This window comes from Lepidochelys kempii, chromosome 6 (assembly GCF_965140265.1).
Source record: "Lepidochelys kempii isolate rLepKem1 chromosome 6, rLepKem1.hap2, whole genome shotgun sequence".
Lineage (NCBI taxonomy): Eukaryota > Metazoa > Chordata > Testudines > Cheloniidae > Lepidochelys > Lepidochelys kempii.
The window spans coordinates 70149012-70175163 of record NC_133261.1 but is presented as its reverse complement, the minus strand read 5'-3'; the positions used below and the strand labels follow the sequence as shown (position 1 = coordinate 70175163).

General features: G+C 40.8%; 1 protein-coding gene across 7 annotated transcripts in view; it reads left to right on the top strand.

Annotated features, from left to right (window-relative positions):
- The window catches only part of STARD9 (StAR related lipid transfer domain containing 9), a 244368-nt gene that overhangs the window by 80301 nt on the left and 137915 nt on the right, over window positions 1-26152 (top strand). For 6 of the 7 annotated variants that reach the window (XR_012159442.1, XM_073348593.1, XM_073348592.1 and 3 more), the window contains 6 exons: window positions 1160-1276; window positions 3589-3621; window positions 3719-3780; window positions 4475-4587; window positions 12421-12490; window positions 25190-25262. Coding sequence is in view for 6 of the 7 variants with exons in the window: in XM_073348593.1 (XP_073204694.1) it covers window positions 1160-1276; window positions 3589-3621; window positions 3719-3780; window positions 4475-4587; window positions 12421-12490; window positions 25190-25262 (468 nt within the window). In the remaining variant the exon portion in view is untranslated. Of the gene's footprint in view, window positions 1-1159; window positions 1277-3588; window positions 3622-3718; window positions 3781-4306; window positions 4381-4474; window positions 4588-12420; window positions 12491-25189; window positions 25263-26152 lie in introns of those variants that run through there. The other variant, XM_073348596.1, reaches the window with a different exon arrangement.

Genomic DNA, 26152 nt, shown 5'->3' with positions numbered 1-26152 from the left:
GGATGGGGTCAGTGGGTTTGGGCACAAAGCAGGAACTGAGCAGGAGGTAACATCTGCTACTTTCTGCCATGCCTAGCAGTAGCCAGCTTTTGGTCTTGTGGATTGTGATGCCCAACTCTTTTTTATTATTTATTATTTGTATTGCTGTAGCGCTTTGGAGCCCTAGTCATGATCCTGGACACCATTGTGTCAGGTGCTTCACAAACACAGCACAAAAAGACAGTCCCTGTCCCAAAAAGTGTGCAATCTAAGTATAAAACAAGAGACGACAGATTGGGGAAACAAGGAAAATTCAACCTTACCCAAAGAGCAGTTAACAATGGTTCACTGTCGCACTGGTAGGATGTAACTAGTTGGGTCCTGCAGGGATCTGTCCTGGGTCTGGTACTATTCCATATTTTTACTAATGACTTTGATAGTGGAGTGGAGAGTGTAATTGTAAAATTTGCGGATGACGTCAAGCTAGGAGCTGTTGCAAGCACTTTGGAGGACAGGATTAGAATTCAAAATGATCGTGACAAATTGGTCTGAAACGAGAGACAAAATTCAGTAAAGACAAGTGCAAAGTACTACACTTAGGAAGGAAGAATCAAATGCACAGTTCCAAACTGTTTTGGTGGTAATACTGCAGAAAAGGATCTGAGGTTATAGTGGATCACAATTTGAATGCGTCAATGTGACACAGTTGCGAAAAAGGCTAATATTCTGGGGTATATTAACAGGAGTGTCATATGTAGGACACGGGATGTAATTGTCCCGCTCTGCTTGTCACTGGTGAGGCCTCGGCTGGAGTATTGTATCCAGTTTTGGGCACCACACTTTAAGAAAGATGTGGGCAAATTGGAGAGAATCCAGAGGAGAGCAACAAAAATGTTTAGAAAACATTTAGAAAACCTAAAAGAAAAAGGAAAAATAAGTGGGCATGTTTAGTCTTGAGAAAAGGAAACTAAGGGGGGGCCTGGTTACAGTCTACCTTTTTTTATCTTGTCCAATTTCCACATGTTTGTTAGTCCCATGAAATATGTCAGTAGGCAAATGGAATGGAACTTCTTATCATTTAGACTTGAGAAAAATAGACTGAGTGATGTTTGAATGGCAGTGAGTGTTTCCAAGGAGGGGATGACTCACTGAGTGCATTTTTTTCTTTTGACCATTCCAGGTTTTCCAGGACCTCGGCACATCAGTGCTATCTGGTGCTTTTAAGGGGTATAATATCTGTCTTTTTGCATATGGACAGACGGGTTCAGGAAAAACGTACACAATGATGGGAACTCCAGTGAGTCATGGTCTTCATTACACTCTTTTTTTTTTTTTATCTGTTTATTAAATTGAAGTTCATGATTAAGATCCCAATTAAGCAAAATGTTTAAGCATGTTTTACTTGGAATTACTTGTGCTTAAAATTAAGCACATGCTTAAGTACAAAGCTAAATAATGTAGCAGAAGCTAAAACCATAAAAATATGGTATAATTATATTATGTGGTATGTTGGGGTATATATAAAAATATGATATAATTCCTTTCGTAGACTGTGCTGTTTGTTTGTTGCATGTGTGTGGTTTATCATTTAGTCTAAAGAAAACAAGTTTTCTACCATGAACACTTACAGTTCTTCGTAGCAGCCAGCCTGTGCATCTACAAAATATTTTAATGTCACTTTCTTTGATAATCAGACAACCGTGTTGAAGTTAAATTACTTTTGCTAATTAATATTTGGAATAATTATTTGTGCCATCTTTGCTGCATTTTTATGAGAAGACTTTGCTGTCCATTAGGGAACAGTCTGAGATGACCATATTTGCTTCATTTCCAATTACTAAATGAATTTGAAGGAAGCTTTGGGGGTGAAACATTAGCATATGCTCCTCAAAGCCACTCAATTCTAAGATATTTGAGTTATGGGGCCCCACTTAGTGTGCCTTTATGTGTTAAAGCACCCAAACCATTGGGTCCAGTGGAAGGGTTACTGGCTTTGCTGATCCAGAGGGAAAGGTAGTTGATCTCTCTGAAAACCTATATAAATTGAAGGGGAGTAAATTGTTTCTAAAGCGGTGTTTCTCAACCTATTTACCATTGTGGGCTGCATATGTGTTAAGTGGGTTGCATCCAATACTACCTGTATGGCCCTGAGGGTGTCACGTGGGCCACAGCTCTGTGCTGAATGGGCAGCAGGTTGAGAACCACTGCAAAAGAGAGAACCATGTTTTAAGGGGACAGCAAGAGCAGGTCAGTACCTCCCACTCCCTGAGAGGATCACTGCTTCAGGTAAAGGGTAGGGGAGAGAGACACACTCTTCAAATAAAATTCTTTGAACCTATAAAAATGTTCAGGGTTGGTCTGAATTTTGGATACAGTTTCTATTTGGTTCTTATTTTTACTGAACTGGTTCTGCTGTTCCTGAATGACCGTATTAGCTTACTAAAGGCACCACCTGACAGGCAGCTGCAGGGAGATTTGCCCATCTGATACCTAAGGCCTGATTCTCTTCCATGTGAAGATTTGTGCATCAGGAAGAATCCCACTTCGATCTGATATTTAATAATTTGCATTTATTGTAAAACACTATTAGCCTTGTTAATAGCTAGAAAATCAGCATGCTTGGTCTGTAGAGAACTTTCACATCCACAAAAATGCATTTATTTAGGGAAAGCTGTGTTTTCTGTAATTTGTTCTATTTCAAATATACCTTTTAAAAATCTTAGCATCCTACTGCAAAGAGATTCCTAGTGGGAGGGGCTGAGCCTGAAGGTAGCTCCAAGTCTTTACGTAAGCCATGTGCTGTAGCAAGTGGAGTCATCTTAGCCTTAAACTTTTCAGCAACCACTGCCTATTAAAAATGCCTTAAGATGACTTCCAGTGAGGATAAAATTGACCATTTCAGGTACAGCCACCATTCTACCAGAGTATATCGTCCCTTTAAGTCAGGGGTGGCCAACCTGAGCCTGAGAAGGAGCCAGAATTTACCAATGTACATTGCCAAAGAGCCACAGTAATACGTCAGCAGCCCCCCCATCAGCTCCCCCCTGCTCCCAGTGCCTCCCGCTCACCAGCAGCCCCGCCAATCAGCGCCTCCCTGCACCTCCCGATTAGCTGTTTCATGGCATGTAGGAGGCTCGGAGGGGGAGAAGCGAGGGCATAGCAGGCTCAGGGGAAGGGGTGGAGTGGGGGCAGAGCCAGGGGTTGAGCAGTGAGCACCCTCCGGAAACATTGGAAAGTTGGTACCTGTAGCTCCAGGTCCAGAGTCGGTGCCTATACAAGGAGCCGCATATTAACAGAAGAGCCGCATGTGGCTCCGGAGCCACAGATGGGTCACCCCTGTTCTAAGTGATTATTTCTAGAGATGCTGCAACTGGAAAGCTATGAGTGGTCACACATCTAGCACTGAGAATGCTCCAGGGCAGATTGTGTTGTGATCTCCACAATCACTACCAGTGTATCTCTCCATGTTTTAGTGGGAAGTTGCTGCTGGAATAGTTGGGCATTCCCCATAGCTTTGTTTATATTTACATTTATTAAAATGACTTCTGACAAGAGACACTGGGACTGTGATCATATCATATAATTGTTTTGTTTTTGTTTTATTTAAAGGCATCCATTGGGTTGACACCTCGTATATGTGAGGTATTTGTTTTATGAACTTGAAATTGTTTAAACTGTTTTTCATTTTCTTTTCTTTTTATTTTCTTAAGAAAAAAATGTAAACTTTTGGTTTGTGCAGGGCCTTTTTTCAAGGGAGTATGGTTATTCAGAGCAGCCAGCATCTTGCAGAATAGAAGTCAGGTAGGAGTGTCTCATTATTTTTGGCCGTATGTTTCTAAATACTTTCAAATGTGTATTTCCATAGTCAAAGCATACAAATGTTATTTGATAAGTTTTATTTCTCTTTCTTAGTGCTGTCAATCATTTTGTTGGGGTAGGAAAATCTTGCAATTCAGTTTTCAATCCAAGTATAGTTCCTTGGATGCTGTGTGTTCACTGTTAGATCCCAAAGAATATGCATCTAAATAATAGTGGGTTAAGAGTCCACTTCTTGCTTGTTTAACTCTTCAAAATTTGGACCCTATATTGCATTCAGTTCTTATTCATAAACACCATTAACTTTGTGGAGTTTTGTGCTCTGAACAATTGAAGAGTTGGAAACAACATTAATTAAAAGTGCAGGCAATATACTGTGTTGGCAATGCAGATGATTTATTGTGTCAGCACTATTTCCAACCAGCCAGCAGCAGGGGACAGCTATTTTCTTTTTTCATGACAATTGATTACTTCTCAGCTCCTTTCCAAGTGTCTGTACGCACAACATGTAAGAAGACATAATGTGAAAGGTAATGAAGATGAATGCTTTAGTTTCTGATGTGGAATGTCTGTGCCAGGCTGCAGGTGCAAATTTTTATTGTCCAAGGAACAACTATCATTTTTTTTTTTTGTGAATAGTGGATGCCAGAAACGCAACATTTTATTTATTTTTCTTCAGTTTCCTTGAAATCTATAATGAGCGTGTCCGAGATTTGTTAAAGCAATCAAACCAGAAGAAACCTTATACGCTTCGGGTCCGAGAGCACCCTGAGACAGGTCCATATGTGCAAGGTGAGAGTGAGTTTCTGCATGGGTTATAGATGAATGCCTATGTGCCTACTATGAATGTTCACTTACATTCCTAACCTGATCTTTATTATTTCCACTCTTTCCAGTTATTAAACAGCCGGCATGAAATATGTAATTTGAGGAACTCAAAATCCTCCCAGCAAAAACATATAGCAGAACATGGAATCTAATTCTTAATATTTGGAGAGACTGAAATTCTAGAGCAGGGGTGGGCCAACTTTTTGGCCTGAGGGCCACATCTAGGTATGGAAATTGTATAGTGGGCCATGAATGCTCATGAAATTGGGGGTTGGGGTGCAGGAGGGGTGAGGGCTCCGGCTGGGCATGTGGTGGGGCCAGAAATGAGGAGTTCAGAGTGCGGGAGAGGGCTCTGGGCTGGGGCACGGGGTTGGGGGTGCAGGAGGGTGCTCTGGGTGGGACCAAGTGGTTCGGAGGGCAGGAGTGGGTTGGCGTGAAGGAGGGGGTCGGGGTGCAGGCTCTGGGTGCTGCTTACCTCAAGCACTTCCCAGAAGCAGTGGCATGTCCCCCCTCTGGCACCCTCGTGGAGGTGTGGCCAGGCGACTCTGCACGCTTTCCTGTCCACAGGTGTCGCCCCTGCAGCTCCCATTGGCCAGAACCATGGCCAATGGGAGCTGCAGGGGCGACACCTGTGGACAGGGAAGCGTGCAGAGTCGCCTGGCCACACCTCCACGAGGGTGCCAGAGGGGGGACATGCCACTGCTTCTGGGAGCTGTGTAGAGCGGGGAAGCTCCCGACCCCACTCCCTAGTGGAAAGTTGAGTGCCAGATTAAAACATCTGGAGGCCCGGATGCGGCCCTGGGCTGTAGTTTGTCCATCCCTGTTCTAGAGGAAGGACTCATTTTGTGTGTGTAGTGAATGTGTTAAATAAAAATATAGAGTATAAGATTTGCTGTATTGGTTCAGGCCATTGATCTATGTAGCCTGATAATCTGCCTCCAACAGTGGCTACAATGAATGTTTCATGAGAATGTAAAACCATACTGCTAATACTAGGAAGAAATCTCTTTCCTACTAAGCATAGCAGAAAATGGGAGTAACCCCTTTCCTCAAACTAAAATGGTTGTTTAGTTGATAGCAGTTTGCCTGTAAATCCTCAGAAGCTTCAGATTCATGTCAGAAACTTTTTGTGAAACAATGTACTTGTTTCCATTGGAATTACTAGGTTACAGATTTCTAATCTGCTGACTTTCACATGCATGTTTGCTGTAGTTATAAAGACATTGTAATGCAGTTTTATATTAAGTTTCCAAACTTACATCTTTTTGTAAAATTGTTTCTTCCGTTCTGTTTTCCTCTTTTCAGTCTTTATCTTTTCTCTTACCTTCTTTTGCTTTTCCGGTTTTTCCTCTTCTGGTTTTTCTTTCTCTTCCCTTTTGCCTCTGCCCTATTGTCAGAAGTGTAATATTTTAAAGTAAACTGTTGGTGCTTAAATCGTTTGAGAGTGCATTATACTGAGTTTGCCCTCTGAAAAGTAACACGTTTGGTCAGTGATTGACAGAAAGTGGTTTCTACAGAATCAGCGCACTATAGGCAGTAGAAGTAACTAAGTGATCTTAAAACCGTATAAAATATATTAATGGTCAGGAATGGAAGAAGAGACCTTTCGAAACCGATGCAAATTATAAATATGGGTGGGTTTGTCTGGAAAGTAAATACACCCATTTCCCTTTTAATGTGCTGCTAAACACGATGTCTACACAGTGGGCAGAACTCCAAATTGCTTCTGGAATTACTGACCGTGCCAAGTCTTGGCTATTGGCCAAGTGGATTGTAATATGTTTGACACCTAGGAAGTATTCCTTTAATGTGTAAAATGCACATAAGACAGAATTGTATTGGTTCTGTCATGTCAGATCAAATACTGCTTTTTAAAACATCTCCTTTCCTTTTGTAAGTTTCCTTTGTTCTCCTCTACCCCTTCTCCTGCTGTTTGCCGTTATCGTGTCACCTGACTTACGCAGGTTGGTGGGGGTTTTTTCTTTAGGAGAGGGAGGGAAAGGGAAATGGAAAATCAAGATAAATTCCGTGGCTGGATTTTTGAAAGAGCTGGATAATTTTAGAACTACTAACAACATTTGTAGTCAATTTAATTTGGCTTTGCAAGATATAATAATAGTACATAGCATTCTTCATCCAAGAATCTCAAAGTGCTTCACAAACATAAGTTAAGTCTCTCAACATCTCCGTGAAATATATAAATGGTATTCACAATTTACGGATAGTGAAACTGAAGAGAAGAGGTTGAGTGACTTGCCCAGGTTCATCCAGTGACAGAGCCAAGTAAAAGAAACATGAAATTCTGATGCCTAGTTTCCTGATAATCAGTATGTCCTGTAATATTGCTTTTATCACCTGATCATTGTTATCAGTTTCCATGTCTCAGAGAATAAACTGATTACCAGCAGAGCCAATAGGGAGATTTTACACACAAACCTCCTATACACGATTGGCCAGGTAGCATTCTGGTTATTTTAACTATGACTTTCTGTACCACCAGCATCCTACTAAATTCAGGATTGAAAAATAAATGAGTTGATGGTCTGATCCAGTATGGCAAACCTGTAATCCTTGGAAATCTAGGAGAAGCGTACACATTTGGCCTTCACTGTGGCCCTTTCTGTGTTCCTTCCCTGGCTCCCTCTCAACTGGGAACCTCATTACAGATCTTACCCAGAGCCTAGTTACTGTAGAGCCCGACCAGGAGCTGCTGCTTTTTCCTGATCGTTGCCCACATTGAGAAGAGTGCTTTAGACTGTTTCTTTCCCTGTTTGCTTTGCTGTCAGGCATACATCTCCAGTGGTTCCTAGGTGACAAATCCCAGAGTTCTCTTGATCTGGGAGGAAACCAGGTCATATCTGGGACATGAATGAATCTCTTAATGTCCCAGCTAACCCTGTGGTAGGAAGTTATGCAGTTGTTTCCCAGATAGTTCCTCATTAGATAAATCTATCCTTTGTCTTCTAGTTCTGATATTTTATATTTATTGTTGGTTCTTTAAATAAGAATTCAATACCCAGATGTTACCTAGAATATTGCTTGTAACTAGGATAGTGACTTTATAATGTTGCAGTTCTGTTGTTTCCCTTAAAATTTTCCCTTCCCTGAATTTTTGTTACCTTATACTATGAGAAAAGTATAATATAAACCCGTTAACAAAATCAGAAAGTGCCATTTCAGGTCACATGAGAAAATCCACATTGGGCACTCTATTAGCCCTACTCCTGCTATCTTTGTCCCATGACAAACCCATAAATTCCAATAAAAATCTCTGCAAGGAACTTGCAGCTCTGCTTATAATAAGTAACGTGATTCAAAATTTTAGAAAGAAATGGCTGGATGAGTTAAAAATGAAATAACTTCTTGTTTGAAGTGTCATGTGGTAGCATTACATTGCTGTTGTTGTACCACATAAATAGAATTGATACTGATGAATCAGTATCTTGGGGTATGTAGTCACATGACATAGTTCTTTATGTGTATACTACTGTGTGTTGTGTGTTTAACAACTATAACCATTTATGCCATATGTATTGCATTTGTGTGTATGGTTTGTTTGTTTTTGGGAGGTGGCATTATTTTGTTTTTTGGTAGGAGATTGATAGAGAAGGTGATCACATGGATTCCTGCAGAAGTGTGCTTGTTAGCTCACATGTCAGACGACGGGTGAGAGCGTTCAGACATTTTTCATGCTGCAGATCAGTACAAGTGGCTTGATTTTAAAGAACTTCTAACTCAGAAAATAAAGTGGTTTACACCTCTGTGGCTTAAGGGCTGCTTAGCAATTATTGGTTTCAGCAATATTCTGAGAGTTCAGTAATGTACAGTATGATCCTGTAGTCTTTTTATGTAAGCCCTTGCCCTTTGAAATCCACAGAAGTTTTGCATGTGGAGTCTCTTCAGGATCACACCCTAGGAATCCTGTTACTGATAGCTGGGTGGATATATTTTCTGAATTAGCCATATAATTATAGCCTGTAGTTGCATAGGAGGATGGTTTACTTTGCACCCCTCTACCAGACAATTTGCTGAATGGAACAAATGAGTATTGTTAAACTGATGAACACAGGCAAAGTTCAAAGATTTCCCATTATCTCACAGTACATTGCAGTATATGAAGACTTGCGTCTGTACTTGCGTTATACGTGTTACGTATGAGCTGTCACCAGTTTAGGGGTAACAGAAACATTTTAGTGTTGGGGAGGGGCTTCCTCATATACTGCAGGTGTCACTTAGATAGTTTGTTTCAGTAGTCTCTAGTGTATAGAAGTCAATACTTGGATGAAGAACAGACAAGGAAGGGAACCAAAGAGAAAATCCTTTAGGGTTGCCTAGTTACTTTCATATTAGAGGTAATGCATTTTCCATTTGCTAGTCCAGTCAGGAAATCCCAGCACTAAGTATTTTGAATAGATTCCAGACTATCATTTTTATATATATATAATATATATATATATATTAAGGGCTGCACGTTTCTAGCATTTAAAATGCTGAAACTGTTTCAGTGCTTCAGATTGGAATGGTTTCAAAATTCTCTCTTACAGATGGTTGCACTGTTAAGGAATCAGCCTCTTTTAAATCAGGAAATGATGCAATCTATATTGTTACTCTGAGACAGATTTCTGAGGCAGATACTGTCTTAGTTTGAGAGAGATTTCTAGTCCAGACAGAGTTTTTTGTCATCTTTCTGTGATTCTTGAAAACAGACTTTCTTTTTCCAAGTAGCAGAAAGAGCACTTCATGGCATTCCTTCTCCAACAACATTAATAATTTTTCTTTTGCCTTTTTATAATAAACCTTTGTGTGCTGTGATCAACTAATTTCTATACTGGAGGCAATAGTGTCCACAATAACATAAATGTAATGGGTAAGAACTGTGGAAATTTTATAATAAATATAACTGTGCCTTCCCATCACATAGCTAGTTTTTTATTCACAAGATTACAAACCCTTGAAAGTGAGTTAGAGAAACAATATAAGGCACTTTTCCATATTCTGTAGATTTGCAGATGCTGGTGCTGTTTGAACAGTAATTGGCTATTGTTTTTCAGACAGGAAAATGTCATTACATCTTTTGGAGTTAACATATAGCTAATACAATGTCAAACAGTAGAATAAATGCTTTGCTTTGTAAACCATCTTGTAATTTTGCATGTTTTTAGTCCATTGATGAGATTACTTTAGTTGTGGGTGAATGTGATGCTGGTGTGAGAATTTGTTTTCTTTGGGTCAGGTATTAAATGGCTACAACAAATCTTTGGGCCAAATTCTGACCTCATTCAGAGTCTATTTATCTATTAGTATCTGAGGATAGACTCTGTCCCACTATCAAGGTGGGTAGAAAGCTGGCTAGATTGTCGGGCTCAACGGGTAGTGATCAATGGCTCCATATCTAGTTGGCAGCCGGTATCAAGTGGAGTACCCCAAGGGTCGGTCCTGGGGCCAGTTTTGTTCAATATCTTCATAAATGATCTGGAGGATGGTGTGGATTGCACTCTCAGCAAATTTGCGGATGATACTAAACTGGGAGGAGTGGTAGATACGCTGGAGGGGAGGGATAGGATACAGAAAGACCTAGACAAATTGGAGGATTGGGCCAAAAGAAATCTGATGAGGTTCAATAAGGATAAGTGCAGGGTCCTGCACTTAGGACGGAAGAACCCAATGCACAGCTACAGACTAGGGACCGAATGGCTAGGCAGCAGTTCTGCGGAAAAGGACCTAGGGGTGACAGTGGACGAGAAGCTGGATATGAGTCAGCAGTGTGCCCTTGTTGCCAAGAAGGCCAATGGCATTTTGGGATGTATAAGTAGGGGAATAGCGAGCAGATCGAGGGACGTGATCGTTCCCCTCTATTCGACATTGGTGAGGCCTCATCTGGAGTACTGTGTCCAGTTTTGGGCCCCACACTTCAAGAAGGATGTGGATAAATTGGAGAGAGTCCAGCGAAGGGCAACAAAAATGATTAGGGGACTGGAACACATGAGTTATGAGGAGAGGCTGAGGGAGCTGGGATTGTTTAGCCTGCAGAAGAGAAGAATGAGGGGGGATTTGATAGCTGCTTTCAACTACCTGAAAGGGGGTTCCAAAGAGGATGGCTCTAGACTGTTCTCAATGGTAGCAGATGACAGAACGAGGAGTAATGGTCTCAAGTTGCAGTGGGGGAGGTTTAGATTGGATATTAGGAAAAACTTTTTCACTAAGAGGGTGGTGAAACACTGGAATGCGTTACCTAGGGAGGTGGTAGAATCTCCTTCCTTAGAGGTTTTTAAGGTCAGGCTTGACAAAGCCCTGGCTGGGATGATTTAACTGGGAATTGGTCCTGCTTTGAGCAGGGGGTTGGACGAGATGACCTTCTGGGGTCCCTTCCAACCCTGATATTCTATGATTCTATGATCTCTAAAATAGCCATTTGAGTCTTGCTTAGCTTTTAAATTATTGACTAGGGTAAGCAATTGATCTTGACTTGATAGGAAAATCATTTTAATTAGAAAAATTAGACCTTTTAGAAGGGGGTCTCTTTAGAAGGTGTGGCATTAGGTGTTGATTCCTATCACTGAAAGTCTGTTTCCTGCAGATAAGATGTTCCAATAGAACTATATATTTGTTTTTCATGGTGCCAACGGGTGTGTATATGTAAATTTGCTAGCTCATTTAAAATAGTCTTAAGAAATGATATTCTTACCATAAATTATTTTATGGTAACAAAGTATACCATTTCCTCCCCTCCCCCTTATACACACTTCTATGGCACATATTAAAAAGAAAATATGTTTCCTGGATTGTTGTACTGATGAAATACAACAAAAAATATGAGGCGCACTTCACTCTACCTCATGATAAACAATTTGGGAAAAGATTATTTTCTATAGCGCCTTGTACGGTGAGGCCTAGGATTCCCATGATTCTACAGCTGCCAAAAATAAGACAGTGCAAACATGTGAGATCAGTTTCATCCGAGGAGTAAGTCTATTGAAGCCAACTTCGTGTGTCTGCTACAATTTACATTGTATAAGATGCTAAATAAAGTTACACCATAGCAGCATACTGCCCTCTAGTGGGTTTCATTCCTGGCTGATGGACTTCCCTCACCCCCATTTTTGGTTTTCTCAGGGCAGCTACATTAATGCTTGATTCTTTCTGGGATCATAATCAGGATGCACTTTGGTGCGGAGTAGGACACAGAATTTTGTCCAGGGGTTAGTTTACAGATAAATGTCACAGGTTCACAGTATGGTATTTAGCTAATGAAGTGTGCACCAAAGACTCCAGACAAGAGGACTTTCTCATTCTCTGATTCATTTGGACTGAACCTTATACTTTACATCTGCAGAAGCAATGGCTGTAGGATTGTCTACACACACAAAAATTATCACTTCAACTGAGTGTGTAGTTAAAGTGATTAAAAAAAATCAACCTCATGTGGATGCAGTTACATTCATATAAAATGTTTATGCCACTCTAACTTATTCCTATATGGGAAGAGGAATAAACTAGACTGGTAGAAGACATTTTTATACCAATATAACTGCATCCACACTAGGGGTTGTACCGGTATAACTATTTTGCTTTCAAAACAAAACAAACCCCACAGCTAATCAAAATAGTTATACTGATACAAAAATTGTGTGTAGACGAGGTCTAAATCTCAGACAGAATTTTTGTACTCCCCAGTTATGGTAGTGACCCTATTGCATAGTTGAATCAAGAGACTTAGAGTGAAACAATATTTCCAGAGTAAAACCTGTTTAACAGTCTCTCTCTGTCTCTGTCTCTCACTTTTTAAACCTCTGACAGGATTGTCTCAGCATTTAGTTACCGACTACAAACAAGTCATAGAACTTCTGGAAGAAGGAATAGCCAACAGGTATTTCTGGTTTTTTTTTTTTTTTTTTTTACTCAAAACCATTTTTCTGTATCTCCTGTTTCATCCCAGTTTTGATGACACAACTACTGATTTTTCTGACAATGTTACACGCTTGCCATTTAACTTTAAACAGAAATGAAGAATGATTGATCTATGCGATGACATCAGGTTTCCAAATTACTCTCTGAAAAAATACTATATATCATCACGTAGCTCTTAAATAGTTGTTACAAGGGCTCATTACAAGATTATTTGCATAGATATTATGACAAAACTGGTTGTATGCTGACTTACACATAATATAATTTTTATACAGGATAAAAAGTGAACTATAGGGAGATGTTTTGCTCTAACCAAGTAAATCTGTATGTTCCACGTACTCCATTCTTCAAATGGTATAGTTTTCAATTCAGTTTCAGTGTAGTTTAGTTTGTGACTACTGAAATCACAACACATTTGTGCTTTACTACAAACTGTTTGATGTATGTTTATCATGTGATTCAGGCTGACCACAGGGTAGAACTATTGTAAAAACAGGCCAGAAGCCATTTGTACCATCCTTTCCTATGGAAAAGATCTAATAAAAATAGCAGAAATTTAAAATTATGTTGGGTTAATTTCTTTAATATAAAGGGACACATTTTCAAGGGTCCTTAAACTAGCCTCTAAAATTACGATGCAGTGTTTGTACACCAATCAAGCAGCTACGTGTAATTACCTGACTTGGGAGCAAACACTGGAATTTTTGCATGCACAAAATATAGTCCTAGCAACATGTGCAAGCAAAACTGTAGGTGCAAGAATTGTCTGCAAAAATCCTAGGTGTATAAAAATGCACCCACAATTTCTGGCTGAAATGTTTCCATAATCTTAGGGTGAATTTCACCTCTGTGCAGAGACCACAGCCATAGGTGCCAGCTCTGTGGGTGCTCTGGGGCTGGAGCACCCACTGGGAAAAATTAGTGGGTGCTCTACACACACCAGCAGCCAAGCTCCCTGCCCCACTCCCCCGCCTCACCTCACCTATGCATTTCATAGTTACTAGCGAGGTTCTTCTGTATAGCATGCCAGACCCAGTCTCAAATGCGTAAAAGAAAAGTAAAATACCACAGCACACAAAAATACAGCTTCTCAACCCTGAAAAATAAAGTAAATAAACCAAAATGATGTCAGCAGGGCCACTGAAAGATAATAAAGCACATGCTACATGCCACAAGCAATAAAACATGAAAAACCACTATAACATCCACCCACAAAAATCCACACATGGGCTGTGAATAGCCTAGACTCTAGACAACTCAAACATCCTGTTATCAGCCAAAGATGCAGCTGAACCCGTGCTAAACTGTGCTCCACACTGCACATGAAGCTGATAGCCATTGTCAGCAATGGGTAATTTTTCTATTAATGTCAAGCCCTAAGTGTGACCAAGAGAGGGATCTGGGAACTGACCGGTACCCTAAGCAAAGTCCTCCTCCTTTTGACATGGCTGACCAATAAAAAGAGTGGGAGGATACTATCAGTTGGACCCAGACAGAGTGGGAGGGTGTAGTTTTTCCCTCTTCAGTGTCCTGGCAGCTGGTAGCTAGCACCCAGCCTCACAGTGCAGTGGCTGAGAGGATTAGATTCAGCTTGGTGAAAAACTTGTGAGCTGGGCTGTGGGGCACCAACTTCCAGCTGCTGCTTTGCAATTTTTTACCTTACCACAGCTAAGTTTGATATTGTAGTTTAGTCATGAATTGTTGGACCCAAAGTCTGGACATGGGCCAACTGTGATAAAGAAAATAAGTAGATACACTGAACTGTATGGTATGCAGTCTGCCCATGGTGGAGGAGTGGGGAGTTCACTCACTTCAATTACACCTGTTGAATGAATTCCATTTTTCAATTCTATTACACTGTTCCCAACCTCCCTTGAATATGGTGAGCCAAATTCTTGGCCCTCGCTCCAGCCTCTTGCACTGCTCTGGTGGTGTAAAATGAGGTAGAAAGGTGCCCTAACAGGTCCTTTGTGACAGAGGATGTCATGAAGCTGGCATCAGCCAGCTGTTAGGGCAGCTTTCTGGCATGCTTGCTCTTCTGGGGATGTGCAGAGGAGCCAGAGTGAGGGCCAAGGCCCTGGCCCAGTATATTCCAGGCACATGGGGATGAAAAATATAATTTATTCCCTTCTTCTTCAAGTAATCATAGAACCATAGAAAACTAGGGTTGGAAGAGACCTCAGGAGGTCATCTAGTTCAACCCCCTGCTCAAAGCAGGACCAAACCCAACTAAATCATTCCAGCCAGGGCTTTGTGAAGTCAGGCCTTAAAAACCTCTAAGGATGGAGATTCCACCACCTCCCTAGGTAACCCATTCCAGTTCTTCACTACCCTCCTAGTAAAATAGTATTTCCTAATCTCCAACCTAGACTTCCCCCACTGCAACTTGAGACCATTGCTGCTTGTTCTGTCATCTGCTCCCACTGAGAACAGCCTACCTCCATCCTCTTTGGAACCCCCTATGTGTAGTTCATAGATTCATAGATATTTAGGTCAGAAGGGACCATTATGATCATCTAGTCTGACCTCCTGCACAACGCAGGCCTCAGAATTTCACCCACCACTCCTGCAAAAAACCTCACACCTATATCTGCACTATTGAAGTCCTCAAATTGTAGTTTAAAGTCCTCCAACAAGTGACCCGTGCCCCATGCTACAGAGGAAGGTGAAAAACCTCCAGGGCCTCTTCCAATCTGCCCTGGAGGAAAATTCCTTCCCGACCCCAAATATGGCGATCAGCTAAACCCTGAGCATATAGGCAGGATTCATCAGCCAGATACTACAGAAAATTCTTTCCTGGGTAACTCGGATCCCACCCCATCTAATATCCCATCACAGGCCATTGGGTCTATTTACCGTGAATATTTAATTACCAAAACCATGTTATCCCATCATACCATCTCCTCCATAAACTTATCGAGTTTAATCTTAAAGCCAGATAGGTTTTTTGCCCCCACTGCTTCCCTTGGAAGGGTATTCCAAAACTTCACTCCTCTGATGGTTAGAAACCTTCATCTAATTTTCTAGCCTAAATTTCCTGGTGGCCAGTTTATATCCATTTGTTCTTGTGTCCACATTGGTACGGAGCTTAAATAATTCCTCTCCCTCTCCAGTATTTATCCCTCTGATATATTTATAGAGAGCAATCGTATCTCCCCTCAACCTTCTTTTAGTTCGGCTAAACAAGCCAAGCTCCTTGAGTCTCCTTTCATAAGACAAGTTTTCCATTCCTCGGATCATCCTAGTATCCCTTCCCTGTACCTGTTCCAGTTTGAATTCATCCTTCTTAAACATGGGAGACCAGAGCTGCACACAGTATTCCAGGTGAGGTCTCACCAGTGCCTTGTATAATGGGACTAAAACCTCCTTATCCCTACTGGAAATACCTCTCCTGATGCATCCCAAGCCCGCATTAGCTTTTTTCACGGCCATATCACATTGGCAGCTCATAGTCATTCTATGATCAACCAATACTCCAAGGTCCTTTTCTTCCTCCGTTACTTCTAATTGATGTGTCCCTAGCTTATAACTAAAATTCTTGTTATTAATCCCTAAATGCATGACCTTACACTTCTCACTATTAAATTTCATCCTATTAGTATAACTCCAGTTTACAAGGTCATCCAGATCCTCCTGTAGGATATCCCTGTCCTTCTCTAAATTGGCAATACCTCCCAGCTTTGTATCATCCGCAAATTTTATTAGCACATTCCTACTTTTTGTGCCAAGGTCAGTAATAAAAAGATTAAATAAGATTGGTCCCAAAACCGATCCTTGAGGAACTCCACTGGTAACCTCCCTCCAGCCTGACAGTTCACCTTTCAGTAGGAGCCATTGTAGTCTCCTCTTTAACCAATTCCTTATCCACCTTTCAATTTTCCTATTGATCCCCATCTTATCCAATTTAACTAATAATTCCCCATGTGGCACGGTATAAAACGCCTTACTAAAATCTAGGTAAATTAGATCCGCTACGTTTCCTTTGTCTAAAAAATCTGTTACTTTCTCAAAGAAGGAGATCAGGTTGGTTTGGCACGATCTACCTTTTGTAAAACCATGTTGTATTTTGTCCCATTTACCATTGACTTCAATGTCCTTAACTACCTTCTCCTTCAAAATTTTTTCCAAGACCTTGCATACTACAGATGTCAAACTAACAGGCCTATAATTACCCGGATCACCTTTTTTCTCTTTCTTAAAAATAGGAACTATGTTAGCAATTCTCCATCATATGGTACAACCCCTGAGTTTACAGATTCATTAAAAATTCTTGCTAATAGGCTTGCAATTTCATGTGCCAATTCTTTTTAATATTCTTGGATGAAGATTATCTGGGCCCCCTGATTTAGTCCCATTAAGCTATTTGAGTTTCGCTTCTACCTCAAATATGGTAATGTCTACCTCCATATCCTCATTCCCATTTGTCCTGCTACCATTATCCCTAAGATCCTCTTTAGTCTTATTAAAGACTGAGGCAAAGTATTTGTTTAGATATTGGGCCATGCCTAGATTATCCTTGACCTCCACTCCATCCTCAGTGTTTAGCGGTCCCACTTCTTTCTTTGTTTTCTTCTTATTTATATGACTATAGAACCTTTTACTATTGGTTTTAATTCCCTTTGCAAGGTCCAACTCTACTTCACTTTTAGCCTGTCTCACTTTATCCCTACGTGTTCTGACCTCGATAAGGTAGCTTTCCTTGCTGATCCCTCCCTTCTTCCACTCGCTGTATGCTTTCTGCTTTTTCTTAATCACCTCTCTGAGATGCTTGCTCATCCAGCTTGGTCTACAACTGCTGCCTATGTATTTTTTCCCCTTTCTTGGGATGCAGGCTTCCGATAGCTTCTACAGCTTTGATTTAAAATAATCCCAGGCCTCCTCTACCTTTAGTTTAATGCCACCATCAAATCCCCACTCACTCTTCTCTTCTGCAGATTAAACAAGCCCAGTTCCCTCAGCCTCTCCTCATAAGTCATGTGCCCCAGCTCCCTAATCATTTTCATTGCCCTCTGCTGGACTCCTCCAATTTGTCCACATTCTTTCTATAGTAGGGGCCCCAAAACTGGACGCAGTACTCCAGATGTGGCCTCACCATTGCCGAATAGAGGGAAATAATCACTTCCCTCGATCTGATTGCAGTGCTCCTACAAATGCAGCCCAATATGCCGTTAGCCTTCTTGGCTACAAGGGCACACTGTTGACTTATATCCAGCTTCTCGTCCACTGTAATCCCCAGGTCCTTTATCTGCAGAACTGCTGCTTAGCCAGTCGGTCTTCAGCCTGTAGCAGTGCATGGAATTCTTCTGTCCTAAGTGAAGGACTCTGCACTTGTCCTTGTTGAACCTCATCAGATTTCTTTTGGCCTAATCCTTCAATTTGTCTAGGTCACTTTGGACCCTATCCCTACCCTCAAGCATCTCTACCTCTCTCCCCAGCTTAGTGTCATCCGCGAACTTGCTGAGGGTGGAATCCATCCCATCATCCAGATCATTAATGAAGATGGGGAACAAAACCAGCCCCAGGACCGACCCCTGGGGCACTCCACTTGATACTGGCTGCCAACTAGACATGAAGCCGTTGAGCCCAACAATCTAGCCAGCTTTCTGTCTACCTTATAGTCCATTCATCAAATCCATACTTTTTTAACTTGCTGGCAAGAATACTGTGGGAGACCATATCAAAAACTTTGCTAAAGTCAGGATATATCATGTCCACCGCTTTCCCCGTATCCTCATAGAAGGCAATCTGGTTGGTCAGGCATGACTTGCCCTTAGCGAATGCATGTTGACAGTTCCTGATCACCTTCCTCTCCTCCAAGTGCTTCAAAATGGATTCCTTGAGGACCAGCTCCATGATTTTTTTAGGGACTGAGGTGAGGCTGACCAGTCTGTAGTTCTCCAGATTCTCCTTCTTCCCTTTTTTAAAGATGGGCACTATATTTGTCTTTTCCCAATCATCCAGGACCACCTCTGATCATCACAAGTTTTCAAAGATAATGGACAGCAGCTCTGCAATCAAATCAGCAAACTCCCTCCGCACCCTCAGATGCATTAGATCCAGACCCATGGACTTGTGCTGTGCATGTCCAGCTTTTCTAAGTAGTCCTTAACCTGTTCTTTCACCACTGAGGGCTGCTCACCTCCTCCCCATACTGTGCTGCCCAGTACAGCAGTCTGGGAGCTGACCTTGTCTGTAGAGACAGAGGCAAAAAAAGCATTGAGTACTTCAGCGTTTTCCACAACATATGTCACTAGGTTGCCTCCCCCATTCAGTAAGGGTTCCGCACTTTCCCTGACCACCACCTTGTTGCTAACATACCTGTAGAAACCCTTATTGTTACCCTTCACATCCCTTGCTAGCTGCAACTCCAGTTGTGCTTTGGCCTTCGTGATTACACCCCTGCATGCTCAAGCAATATTTTTATACTCTCCCATGTCATCTGTCCAAGTTTCCACTTCTTATAAGCTTCCTTTTTGTGTTTAAGCTCACCGAAGATTTCTCTGTTAAGCCAGCTGGTCACCTGCCATATTTGCTATTTTTTCTGCACACTGCGCACTCAATAAGGCTTCTTTAAAATTCAGCCAGCTCTCCTGAACTCCTTTCCCCCTCATATTAGCCTCCCACAGGATCCTGTCCATCAGTTTCCTGAGGGAGTCAAAGTCTGCTTTTCAGAAGTCCAGGGTCCGTATTCTGCTGCTCTCCTTTCTTCCTTTTGTCAGGATTCTGAACTCGACCATCTCATGGTTGCTGCTGCTCAGATTGCCACCCACTTCTACTTCCTCTTCCAATTCTTCCCTGGTTGAAGCAGCAGATCAAGAGGAGCAGGGCCCCTAGTTGGTTTCTCCAGCACTTGCACCAGGAAGTTGTCCCCAACAACTTCCTGGATTGTCTGTGCACTGCTATATTGCTCTCCCAGCAGATGTCAGGGTGATTGAAGTCCCCCATGAGAACCAGGGCTTGTGATCTGGAAACTTCTGTTAGTTGTCCAAAGAAAGCCTCATCTACCTCATTCTCCTGGTCTGGCGGTCTATAGCAGACACCAACTACAACATCACTCTTGTTGCTCTCGCCTCTAAACTTAACCCAAAGACTCTCAACAGGCTTTTCTCCAGTTTCATACTAGAGCTCTGAGCAATCATACTGCTCTTACATAAAGTGCTGCTACTCCACCTTTTCTCCCCTACCTGTCCTTCCTGAACAGTTTATACCCATCCATGACAGTGCTCCAGTCATGTGAGTTACCCCATCAAGTCTCTGTTGTTCCAATCACATCATAGTTCCTTGACTGTGCCAGGACTTCCAATTCTTCCTCCCAGGCTTCTTGCGTTCGCGAACAGGCACCTAAGTAATGGTCCTTATGCGTATCCTGTTGTGTGGTGTCCATGTGCCTGAGGCTGAGGGATTCTTGCTAGCAGCATGCGTTGGTCCATTCTCCTTCTCTCCTTCTTGTGCTCTGAACAGAGGGCATAAGGGACTGTGTGGACCAACCACTTCTCCAGTTTCTTTCTACAGCCTGTGGACTGAGACAGAACCTCTTCAGTGTCCACTGCATTAGCTAACTTCTTCAGTGTCTAACTGCGATTATCTGTAAATAGCTTTTGAGTAATAGTTTTTAGACAGTTTGCGCAGTTAAGTGTAGAGCTGGATCAGGCAGAACCACCAGTTCCGATTGAGTTGTCATCTTTATCCACAGACAAGGTATTTGCACTGGCCTTATCACCACCTGATGACTACAGGCAATTTCAGAATCTACTGAGGAAGATCATTGACATGTTCCAGCTCTCCGTGGAGGCAATGCAGGACACCCCTCATCAACTACTGACATTCTCTAGAGCACTGATCCCAGTAAGGGGCCTTTTCCTATTAAGGAAGTCCTCTTAAATCTGGCCAAGACAGTCTGGCACACTCTGGCCATTTATGCCATACTCCAAGATGAAAGAGAGAGAAATATTTTGTGCCAGTTTTTAGCAGAAGTTTTATTTACACACCCCACTCCAAATTTGTTGTTCATACTAACTGTCGCTGAAAGAAGCAGACAACAGTACCCTGGATCTCCTCCCTCCAATAAGGAAGTTCAACACTTACACCTCTTTGGGAGAAAAATACTTACTTTGAGCTTACAGTTCCACATAGCAAACTACCAAGCCTTGAGGTCAAAATATGTTTGTTTTTTTTAAATTATAGTAAGTTTGTGGAGTTCACTAACAAACTCCTACAGGACATAGGCTGCAGCTCCAGGCATTCAGTGAAGAAGGTGAATTGCTAACCAGATTGTCCTTCCTGCGTTCAGTTGCTGTAACAGATACAGCCTCCTGGTCAATGGCAAATTCTGTAATCGTGTCAGGTGTCATGGCGCCAATCCTCTGGATTTCTCAATGAAGTCTGATCCACAGTGGAGGATCTACCCTTTGAGGGAAACAGTTTGTTTAGTGAAAAGGCAGATGAGTTGTTACATTCCTTAACACGATTCAAGGGCAACCCTCCTTTCCCTGGTTACCTACACTCCAGCTCCATGAAGGAAATACCACAAGTCTCAGTCCTACAAACAATGACCAGCCCCTCAACCCTTTTATCATCAAAAGGGTTACAGGCCACGCAGGAAGTGTCAGAGGATGCAATGTAGCAAACATAACATCCCTCCTTGTCCTCTTTCCACCCACAGCAGCTTCCTACTGGGAAAAACTTTTGACATGACCTTCAAGAGCATTAGTCCCTCTACCACATCTACTTGTTCAGGACTCCGGTATCAATTTGGTGGCCACCTACCTCATTTTTCCCAGGCCTAGTATCTTATAACAACAGACTGGTTACACTGTGTAGTTCTCTCCCTCCCCCTCAAACCCCCTCCTCCTGGACAGAGCATGCTGTACAGGGACTGGTGACCAAGCCAGTCCAAAACATGTAATGCAATGTAATGTGGAAATGCATATAAAAGAAGAAGTATTCTTTGTAACTTAGGATGTGTGGTGTGCCCTATACCCTGAGCCTGATCAACTCAAGTGTACTTTGATTGTATGCCTGTGAAGAAACCTCTGTGATGGGTTCATAGTCCAAATGAGTTCTTGCTCTCATAGGTACTGAGTGGGTAAGGTCTCAGAAACCACCCCAACATAGTGGTGCCATGATTCAGAGCCACCCATCTAAAGCAAGCAATGTATACACCCCTTAGTGTGAGGGTCGCAACCTAGCATTAAGGGAAATGACTCTGAAAGAGTTTAAAGGTTTTAATATTGAAAAAGCTCGTGTCACATTTGAGAAGTGGGTTAAATCTGAAGGTGGACCCGTTGGAATACTCAGAGAAGTATTAGGGTGAGGCTTGGGACCAGGGTAAAGAAGGAACTTTGGAGAATAATAAAGAAAGAGAAAGAAAGAAAAAGAAAAAACACTTGACAGAGCACAGCAAAGGTCTGTTAAATGCCATAAATAAATGCACATCAAAAGTCTGTTAAATGCAACTAAAATTTTTTTAAAATAGGAACCATTGGCCTCCGTGGAAAAAAGTAGTATCTAGTTGCGTTTTTTTACCCTAATGCAAAGAGAGCCTAAATCTAGGCAGCAGTTTCACAAGGATTATTTCTAGTATCTAAAACTTTACTAGTGAAATGTGCCACCTTGAGAGATAAATGCAAAAAGCATAAAAAGTAGTTATAAAAAACCCAAACAAAATAAATAAATAAAAAATTCTGACAGGTTAAATAAACACACACACACACACACACCCCTGCCCCGCCCAATAATCTATATTACCTATTTGTATAAATCCAAAGTGAAAAGCAGCCATCCGTCAAGGACTGTATTTAGTGGGAACAGCTGTGCACGTAAAGTGTACTAAGTTTAAAAAATAAAGGCAAAAACAAAACATAAGCTTAAAGCCATCAAAAAAATAAGCTAAAAATGTGTTACTATAAAAAATAAAATAAAGAAAATTACAATCCCAGTATTTAGTAGCTAATAACATTTTAAGTGTCTTCTAAAACAATAAAAATTAAAGTAATTATAGAAACGTGCAGTTAAAAAAAACTGTTGTACTAATTAACACGGCAAAGCTCAAAACACCCTAAATAATGAAGTATTAAAAACATTTAAATATTAAATGCTTAATTTAATAATAAAACCCAGTTATAGCAGTATCACTTGGTGTAGTCATGCCTAGTAAACCCTTAATAATCAGAATTATCCAAATATCAATAATCTAATCAAAATTACAAAAAAAAAGTAGAGCCTAGCTGCTTCTAAGTGTACTCATAAAAAATTAACCTGAATGCAAAAAAGAAAATATAGTGCTAAATTTAAAAAATAAAACAACTAAAATTGCTTGTCAAACAAAATTAATGTAACAATAAGCTTACTAAAGTCTTAAATATTTAAAATGTAATTTATAAAATAATCAGCAGTAAAACATAATATTGCTAAAATATAGCAATTATGAAAGCCCAGGCCCAAAAAATTCTCACCTGTTTAAAAAAAAAACAAAAAACAAAACACTTATTCAAGCTTTAATATAGAAATAAATATTGCAGTTTTAAAATGTGAGCAACTTAAATATGTCAGTTGCTCAAAACTTGTAATTTAAAAAAACCCTTCAAAAGTATAAAACCAATTAAAAAAATTCAAAAGCTCAGAAAGCAAAGCTAAGCCAAGCAAGTTTAAAATATTTATTTAGTCTCTCATAATAAACAATTTACAACATAACCTAAAAACCCACAAAATTAAAAACAATAAGAAAATGTATGGATAAAATAAATTAGCTTTTAAAAAAAAATCCACTAAAAATCCATCTAAACCTTCAACTCAAAATTGCAAAGCTAACACAACTACTCTTTGGGCAGCAGCCATCATCTCCTGGCAGTCTTAACTTTAGGCAGTGTAGTTGTAGCCATGTTGGCCCAAGGACATTTGAGAGACAAGGTGAATGAGGTAATAATATCTTTTAATGGATGATAGAGACAAGCTTTTGACAGTCTGAATGTCTGACTTTTGAAGGTCTGAAGAAGAGCTCTGAGTGGTTCAAAAACTTGTCTCTCTCTCTCTCTCTCCAACAAATTTGGTCCAATAAAAGATTTTTACCTCCCCCATCTTGTCAGTCTTAACTTTCTTTGTTAACCCTTTGAGTGTCGCAATGCTTTTACAAAGTTTTTAACATGATAAAAAATTAAATTATAAATATTAAATATAAATTAATAAAAAACCCCAACATACTCAAAAACATCTCCTTTTATTAATAAAACAGCTAAAAAAAGCTACAAAAATAATATATATAATTAATTAAGTAATGTAATATTATAATGAAGGCTCTATTTGATCACTTAGCATTATTTGCCTTAGCCCACTTATCTATGAAGGTTGCCTCTCTAGTTGCCATCATTTCAGCAAGAAGAGTAGGTGAACCGGAGGCCCTTTTGGCTGAGCCTCCTTACACTATCTTCAATAGATACAAAGTGTCCCTGAGATTATACCCAAAATTCACCCCCCAGAGTAATCTTGGAATTTCATCACAGACGACTCACTTAATTTACCTGTGTTCTTCCTGAAATTTGTGCCACCGCTGAGATTAGGAAACGTCACTCTCTGGATGTCTGTCATGCCCAGGCATTCCACCTAGGACAGAATCCTTTAGGAAATCACCTAGACTATTTGAATCCTTTGTGGAATGTATGAGAGGGGAAGAGATCTCTTCTCAGAGACTTTTCCAAATGGATTTCAGCGTGTATGTTGCTTTGTTATGAGTTAACAGTGACCCCTCCCCCACAAAGTGTCAGGGCCCACTCAACTAGACCTCAGACTGCGGCAGTAGTCTCACTTCAAGATTCTCTCCTGGAAATCTGTAAGGCAGCAACATAGGGCTCTGTTCACACTTTTGCAAGACTTTATACCCTGGTTCAAGCTTCTACAGCTGATGCATTCTTTGGCAGAGCAGTCCTCCTATCATTGATCCAGCACAGTTCCTTACACCCTCCTTCTCAACAAATATTGCTCGTGAATCACCCGCAGTGAAATATGCATAGGGACCATTGCTTAAAGAAGAGAGTGAGATTATTTACCTTGTGTGGTAACTGGAGCTCTTTGATATGTGTGGTCCCTATCTGTATTCCACTATCTGGCCTCCTTCTCCTGTGCTGCGGAGCCTTATATTAGGGCTATTTGTAGTAGAAAGGTAACTGGAGGGGCGATTGGTCTGCACCTTCCCTTGTGCCCAGGAGGAGGAGCAGGGTGCAGGTGTGGACCAATGGATACTGCTAGCAAGAATCTTCCAGTCCCAAGCACCTGGAGTACATGCACACCTCACACTGGAATACACATAGGGATCACACCTCTTGAAGAACCCCAGTTACTGTACAGGTGAGTAACCTTGCTTTATACTTTCAAGCTGTATTCAGGTCTTATTTAACACCATAAATATGTACCTGAAGGCTGTTCTAATGTATGTCTCTTGACTGCCTCCTGGATCAAAATGCAAAGGTGGATTTAATTCACCTTTGCCCTCCACCTTCTCAGATGTTGTACTGGGCACAGTTTGGCCAGATCTAAGAATCTGGCCACTGTATTTAAAGCTACAGTTCTTTAGTCTTAGCCTTCGTTAATCAGATGAATCTTGTATTTGTACTTCAGAAACATGAACTGTCCCAACTGAATTTTTGTGTGTGCACTTTTTATGTAGAATCACAGCAGCTACGCGTGTTCATGATGCCAGCAGCAGATCCCATGCCATCTTCACCATTCAATACACTCAGGTTAGCTAAAAATTCCAATCTCCTTTTTTTCTCCTCCCAAAGAACATTGTTTAGCATACTGTGCAGAGTTTGTTCTACTTTACAGTAACCTCGGTAGAAATTATGCTACTTATTTCCTTTGGATCATACTGCAAATTTTGTTACGCTTCGTACACCAACTTGAAGGCTTTGTATTTGTTGAAGTTACCTTGTTTCCTTGTGCCTGCTTATGGTTAGGAGTGAAGCCAAAGACTCCTTGTGAAAGGAAAAAAATTTAAATTGAAAACTGATCTTTATATTACAATACCACCCCAACAATGTTGTGAAAATTCACGTGGCAATGTGTTTGCAGTTTCACTACCTTTTGTACTCTGTAGCTACTACTTACTGATTAGGATGTTAATATAAAGAGTAGCATTTTAATGCCTCCTCCTGAATTTTTTGACTTTCTGGGATTTCCGTATTCATCTCCTAAGCATCTTGGTGCCTAGTGTGCTGTATCTGATACAATACATCCTTTTTCTGGGGGACTGTATCCTACACGGTCAGGAAGATGGTCTCAGTGATCTAATAGATATTTTCCATCTCGCTCTTCTAACATCCTCTAATTTTAGAACATTCAAGATATTTTTCAGCAGTTTCACAAAAGAACCTTGGAATATAGTAATAGTGATTTTGTCAGGTCTAAAAGAAAATCTTTTCATACAGTCACGAGGCAGTGAAGTTTGCTCAAGAGAAAATGATCATAAGAGTGGGCTTTGCATGTAAGTTAAGAGAACTACTGGGTTGATGTTTTGACTGTACTATATGGCCTAAGGTCACATAATAAGTAGAAGTGCCAGAAATACAACTCTTCAATAGAACACGTAGCCTCTTGTATTTTCATATATTTGAATTGAAAAATTTTGATT